Source organism: Phyllobates terribilis, unplaced genomic scaffold (assembly GCF_046119375.1).
Source record: "Phyllobates terribilis strain yellow unplaced genomic scaffold, ASM4611937v1 Scaffold_11__3_contigs__length_659146591, whole genome shotgun sequence".
Classification (NCBI taxonomy): domain Eukaryota; kingdom Metazoa; phylum Chordata; class Amphibia; order Anura; family Dendrobatidae; genus Phyllobates; species Phyllobates terribilis.
The window spans coordinates 177,279,176-177,286,402 of NW_027362771.1; the positions used below are offsets into that span (position 1 = coordinate 177,279,176).

Genomic DNA, 7,227 nt, shown 5'->3' on the forward strand with positions numbered 1-7,227 from the left:
GAATGTGCAAAGCAGTCATCAAAGCAAAAGGTGGCTACTTTGAAGAACCTAGAATATAAGACATATTTTCAGTTGTTCCACACTTTTTTGTTAAGTATATAATTCCACATGTGTTAATTCATAGTTTTGATGCCTTCAGTGTGAATGTACAATTTTCATAGTCAGGAAAATACAAAAAAATCTTTAAATGAGAAGTTGTGTCCAAACTTTTGGTCTGTACTGTATATTTATTATTTTTTGCATAATTCTTTGCATTCATAGAATCATATTTGTTATGTGACCTTTGCAATTAACTGCACTTTTGTTCATGATTATTATATTCTGTATTTGCCTGGCAGGGGGTCGATTTTTTTTAGATTATTTTATCCATATCCCCATTTGTCATTTGTATATTTCTGTGCACTTTTTTAATTGTTTTTAAAGTCTCTGCTGTGTTTTTCAATAAGCTTTATACAATTTGATATTTGGTGGGTACTATATAATCGTTCTGTGAAACTTATCTTCTTTATTTAATTTATGCAATTCAGCATTTCCTCCACACCAAACTTTTCAAAGATCTTTATTGACGTTTCTTTTTGTACATGGACACAGTAATACTGAAACAAGAAAGCAACCTCTCTAAACTTTTCCCACAAAGTTGGAAACATACAATTGTCTATTGTGTCCGTGCATGCTTTACCATAGCATTTCACTGGAAATAAGGGGCCAACTCAAAATCTGAAAAAAACAACTTATTACCACTCTCTTCTTCATTAATTTTATCATTAGGCAGTATACATTCCCTTGTGTATTGTTCTTTGATAAACTAACAAGCCCAGATTCATCCATCAGACTATTAGGCTGTGTGCCCACGATGCGTTTTTAATGCGTTTCCGCAGCGTTTTTGCAGCTGCGGAAACGCATTAAAAACGCATGGTAGAAGGGCAGCAATGTTCCCCAATGATAATCCGCATGTGCTGTGCACATGCTGTGGAAATTTCCGCTGCGGATTATCATTGCGGAAAAAACCGCAGCACTACCAATTATTTTGCGGAAGCGCTGCGTTTTTGCCGCCTTTGAATTGAAGCGAACGCGCCAATTCCGCAAGACTGCATCTGTACTTGCGTAATTGGCGCTTTCTAATGTGCGGATGGTACCCGGGTGTAGAGGAGAGGAGAGTCTCCTCCACACCCAGGTACCATAAAAAAAAGAATAAAATAAAAGATAAAGATTATATTCACCTTCCGACGGCCGTTTGCATGGATTTATATAGTGTGACCTAGTTGTCACAAGCACTTTCCAAGTGATGCTAATCGCTTGGAAAGCGCTTGTCAATCCGCATGCGGAAATGTCATTGAATAATGCTTCACTTCCGCATGTCCCTGGCAGGAAAACGCATGTACAATCCGCATGCATTTTTTTCTGCCAGGGAGATGCAGAAACGCTCAGGAAAAAATCCTGAGCATTTCTGCATCGTGGGCACATAGCCTTAGATAGTAAAATGTGATATATCCCTAGAGAGAACACATATCCACTGTTCAAGAGTCTAGTAGCGTACCACTTTACAGAACTCCGGGTGTTGGGACTTGTGCATGGGGTTTGCAGGCTTTAGCACAGACCTTCAGCTGTTCACTCACGACATGTGTGGATTTAAACTCTATAGTGAGTCTTAAAAATCATCAACATATGTTCAAATTTTACGCGCCACACACTTCATTCAGCCCATGATGATTCTGCTCCTTGAGTTTGTGTGGACTATTGTTTTGTAGCTGACCTATTGAGCAGTATAAAGTAGTGACAGAGATCCTTATCCCAGTGGAATATATCTTACTGGAAGTAGTTTTCAAGTAAAGGGTTTTTCCACTACTTGGACAACCCCTTCTTGATCAAAATGTTTTGCCCAGATAAAATAAAAAAGCTTATACTCACCTCCCGTGCTGGCGCCACTCCCGCAGTGTCGGCACTCACGGTCCTGGGACTCCTGTGCTGCTGTTGTGACACTTTACGCCAGAGCTGATTGGTTGCCGGCGTCAAGTGTCACAACAGCAACACCTCCCTGTCTGTGATTTCCTGGCCCCTCCACCTGCCTCCTTTATTTGAAGAGGAGCTTTCAAACGTAGGGGGCAGGTCACTGGAAAGGCAGAAACCTGTGATTCAAAGACAAGAGGCAGGCAGAGGGGTCGGGGAAACACAGTGTCACAGGGATACAGTGACAGAGAGAGGCCAGAAGATCACGGCGTCTGGTTTTACGAACTCCTGCACTAATAATTAGAGCTGCTTCACCATCTTATTAAACACTGTAGATTTTTTCCTTGCTGGAAGTGCAAGGTTTCAGTTGATCTCCTGGAGCTCTCCATCCTGGATTGTCTCAGCAGTTCAGTGTTGGACACTCCCCTCTGCTATATATGCTCGCCACTGGCACTTGGGAATTGCCAGTGATAGTTCTTACTACCTGGTTAGAGGTTGAAGGTGAAGTGTTTGGCGTTGGCGGTTGGAGAGTTGTTCTGGAGATTTCAGCATGGAGTTGGTTTGTGTGTTCATCCTCATCCTCTCCTATTTGGTTTCACCTTCCTATAACTCCCCTGTGTTCCACTCTGTTGGGTGAGTGTATTATGTATGATTGTCGTTTTCATTTATCCCTGTCTTCCCTTGTCTGTCTGGTTAGTGTGATCCTATACACTTCGGCCTCACACCTCCCTGGGTGGGGGAAAGAAGAGATAAGGGTTAAGATATGAGCATAGCAAGGTACCTGACCCCGGCGCCTCCACCTTCAGGAGTAATCTGGGAGACAAGGATAGACTAGGCCGCCTCTAGTTTTAGGGATTGGGTAGTGTCCACAGCCCCTATGTGACACACAGACAGTGAGGAGAAGACCCAAAGTACAGTCCATCCCCTGTGCACTGAAATCTAATTTGCAGAAAACTTCAAATGGTGATTAAGAAAGAACCACAAAGTGGATTTCTTCACAATGAGTATCAAATTATTCTGTATTACAGTGCCATTACAGTCATGTTTTTATTTTACATTATGAAATCTTGCTGACAGGTTCTCTTTAACACCAATCTAGCCATGACCCTTCTAGTTCCAGCTCCTACAGCACCAATTAGATTCCATTCATTAATGTGAACGCTGCAGTGAGTCATCGACCTCCCAGCTTATGTGCCATACATGCAAACGTCACCGCAGAAGGCAGTGATTGTCTGCAGTAGTCACATGAATGTATGTACAGCATATAATCAAGTCTGCATAGAAAGGGGATTCAGTGAGTGTTTTTGTCTTTAAGTTATAACATTCCCTACACTTGGACAAGTTTCATAAAATTCTCTAAAACCCCTTCACTAAACTGACATTTCTATTGATAGCTAAAGCTAGAATGCATGCCAAAAGGGTGATGAGGATAACTTTGAACATTTAATTAAATGAGCTGAATAGGGTAGCTTGCATTTTTATGAGATCTTTCTACATTTTTCCATACAATGGAAGTTAAAGAATTATTTAAGAAAATCAAGCTATTTCCTATCTGTAAGATAGGGAATAACTTGCTGATTACTGGGGTCTGACTGGTTGGAACCCCAGCGATGCAAATATTGGTCCTGAATGGAGCGGAGGTGTGCATGGGTGGCCTCCATTCCATCACATATGGGACAGACAAGAACAGAGCTTAGCTGTTTAGCAGTCCTATAGAAAATGAATGGAGAGGCGGCAGCTTCCCAACCCTTTCCCCCTTTCCCTATATTTACCTCTTCCCTTTCCCAATTAAAAAAATGCCTACAAAAATCATTGGAATAGGAGAGGAGGCAGCTCATACACAACTCCGGCCATTCAGGATGGGGCTACACTCCATAGATCAGAAAGTTTTCCCCAATACTATCCAGTGAATGGGGAATAACTTCAGTTTTAGGCAGTAACCCATTAATGAGCTGACAAACTTCCACTATCTATATGAATAAAGTCCAGGGATGCGAATCGTCAAGGAATTCCTGGACAGTCCCTAAAAATGGGGGGCTTGTTCCCATCAAAATAAAGTTGATTCGTCCATGACTTTTCTGAAACTAATATTATAACTGAAATGATCATCCTTTAATAAAAATACAGCTGATGTCCTCATAAGAATTACGGACTTCACAGATCTCATATGATTTCTTTGGCTGTGTCGCTGCGTCCAGGCGCGGCATGTAGTGTTGCCTTAGTGCTTCCTGCTCCAGCCATGGGGATGCTCCAGCTCTCCCAGACTGCTCCAGCCATGGGGATGCTCCAGCTCTCCCAGACTGCTCCAGCCATGGGGATGCTCCAGCTCTCCCAGACTGCTCCAGCCATGGGGATGCTCCAGCTCTCCCAGACTGCTCCAGCCATGGGGATGCTCCAGCTCTCCCAGACTGCTCCAGCCATGGGGATGCTCCAGCTCTCCCAGACTGCTCCAGCCATGGGGATGCTCCAGCTCTCCCAGACTGCTCCAGCCATGGGGATGCTCCAGCTCTCCCAGACTGCTCCAGCCATGGGGATGCTCCAGCTCTCCCAGACTTCTGACATCACTTTCCTGTCAGTTCTCACTTCTTGCACACACATTATAAATATATTTATACACATATACATTATACATATATATGTTATGCACACGATGACGTCACGGCTCCGGTGTCCACATGGACATCACTTCTCAGCCAACAAACCAGAGCGGAGCGTGACGTCTACAGTTTGAAAAAAGTGACTCTTTCACCACAGTCCCTTGGCGGTCCCAACGGTCGCTTTCATGTTGTGAGAGTTTGGTTCGTCCTCTACCGCTTTCGTCACTTTATTCACCTCCCCTAAGGCAGCACACAAGCTTTGCTTTTCCTTCCTATTGTTTCCCGCCGCGACCGCGCCACAGTCCCCGATAGACGCGCGCTCACGTGTGCCCTCAGTGGTTCCCCCTCGTGCTCGGTCACGTCCTCCCTCTTCACCGGTACGTACGCGAGCATGGCGCGGTGTCGCGCTCTCTCTGTGCGAGGTGCAGGCCCGGCTTGTAGTACCTGCGGCCGACGCTAAGGGGTCGCTGTTCTGCGCTTTTTGCCCCCCTCACCACCACCACCAGCAGCAGGAGCAGCAGTGGCCGCCGCGGCCTTAGGTCTTTTTGTCTGTGAGGCAGAGTGAGGAGCGCTCGATTCGGCGGCAGCTCAGCTCAGCCGCCTTAGCGCGGGTACATGAGAGAGAAGCCACCGAGCGGAGAGCGCAGGAGGCCGCGGACAGCAGCGCACAAGCAGCCCAGCCGTTAACACAAAGGGAGACCTGGAGCCCGCAGCGGCCCGGCAAAACATGCTCCGTGTCAGGCAGCAGTCAGCCGGGTGTCCGTGCTGAAGAAGGGAGACCGTGAGAACGAGGTGTCCGGTCAGTGGTGGGCCGACCCTCCGCCGTCGCCGAACACTTGTCGACGTGAAACCCCCCTCTCTGGCCGCGGCCTGAACTTTTCCGTGTCCCCCCCCTCTCCCCGGACCGGCTCCCCCGCTCCTGCCAGCGCCTCCTGTGCGGTCCATGAGCGGGCTCGGGCCGGCCGCTGGCTCTCTCCTCTCCTGAGAGCCGAGGAGCGGGAGGCCGCCACCCCCTCGCCCCGGAGCCGCTCGCCTCCCGCATTAACTCTGTAGCGCTCCCTCCACCTCGACACCACTAATCGGTTATCTGAGGACACCCCGGGGTTGCCCTGTCTCCTGCAGCCAGGTCGCACGATGTCTAACTCGACGGTGAAATCGGAGCCCGATCACCGGAGGAAGGGGCAGGCTTTCCTGGATGAGCTGCGGCAGTTCCATGAGAGCCGAGGGTGAGAGTGCTGCACATGCAGCGGGACTGATCCGATCACCGGGGGGAGGGGAGATGGAGCTAACCGGGGGGGATATATAGAGGGAGATCGTGCACATGGAGTCCGGAACCGCACACCTGCTGCCTGTGTGTACATGGACCTGCCTGTGTGTACATGGAGGCGAGTCCCCCTTATTGTGGGGTTTACCTAATGTCATATACACAGTACAACTCGTGCATGCTGGAATGTTATTTACTATGGCCACTGCCATGCTGGGAACTTTCTGCTCTAAGGGGATACTACAACTCTCAGCATAGTCTGCTAACCCAAGATCAATACAACCTGTGGCCTCCCCCCTTATACTGGCAGTAATCAGCTGCTGTTTCTGATTTCTCATTGATAGTAGATGATGATCCTTACAGCAGGGCTCAATTATTCCAGCAAGTTTATTAAATTACACGTTACGTAGCCGGCCCCATCTGTAGACTATTACCTTGCTTTGGGATTCATTATGGATTTTATTTTGTGTAAGGAAAATACTGAGCTGCACTTGATTCACTTTACATGTGTATTGTGTCCTACGAGGAGTTGTAAGAGCTGGAAAATGTGGTGGCACCTGATTTAGCGCCGCTGCGACTATATGTATCTCATCATAGGCTTGGCTGTCAGTAGAGACGGCTGACTGGATTGCTGACCCGATATCCCATACACTATAGAAATCAGTCTTGCCTGGGTCTCAGGGGGCCACGGGTTCTATTCTGAATTGTGTCTTTATATTGTGATGTATGGTATATTTTATCAGGAAGCATAATGTACATTATCTATTGTCACATGGCTGGATGAAGAAGGCCAGACATGACACTAACTTGTCCCCGGTTATCGACAGGACATATAAAGGTTCTTTGTTGTGCTCCTGTAAATGAGCACATGAAGTTATGACCCCTCCATTCCCAGTGTATTTACATACCGCTGGCTGTACAGGTCCACCTGCATACATTGAGCTCTATGCAGACGTGTGCACCTGACCCATAATTAAAACCGCGACACTCCTTTATATAGATACAGCACAGCTTGTGGGGGTATATACTTCTATGCTTTAGTAGGCCAAACACACACTTATATGCTGCCACACTCATTAGCATAGAAATATAATACACACAGGCTTTCTGAAACCAGCTGTTTGTTATTGAATTTTGGCATGTGGCAATGCAAGGTGTTATCCAGGACATTTTTGCATTTACCAGCCCATACACTGTAATTGTAAGGAGTTACCAATGTTTACATGTGCCAGATCTAATTGATGGTGAGTTTGTGACCACTGGAATCTGGACAGGTAAGCCTGAGTTCACACTGCGTATGCTCTGTGACCTTATACAGCTGGACAACTCCTGGCACACCAGTTTCACCCATAGGCTCTCATTGACTTAGTTTAGGCAAAAAGTGTCCTTAGGTCTCCAAAGTGTTAGATATTCAGCAGT

General features: G+C 46.7%; 1 protein-coding gene across 4 annotated transcripts in view; it reads left to right on the forward strand.

The window, feature by feature from the left end:
* Positions 1-4,985: 4,985 nt before the first annotated feature.
* ARID2 (AT-rich interaction domain 2) overlaps positions 4,986-7,227 on the forward strand; it is a 111,233-nt gene continuing 108,991 nt past the window's right edge. For all 4 annotated transcript variants that reach the window (XM_073651839.1, XM_073651841.1, XM_073651840.1 and 1 more), the window contains exon 1: positions 4,986-5,770. In XM_073651839.1, the coding sequence (XP_073507940.1) occupies positions 5,679-5,770 (92 nt within the window). In that variant the 5' untranslated portion in view covers positions 4,986-5,678. The remainder of the gene's footprint in view (positions 5,771-7,227) is intronic.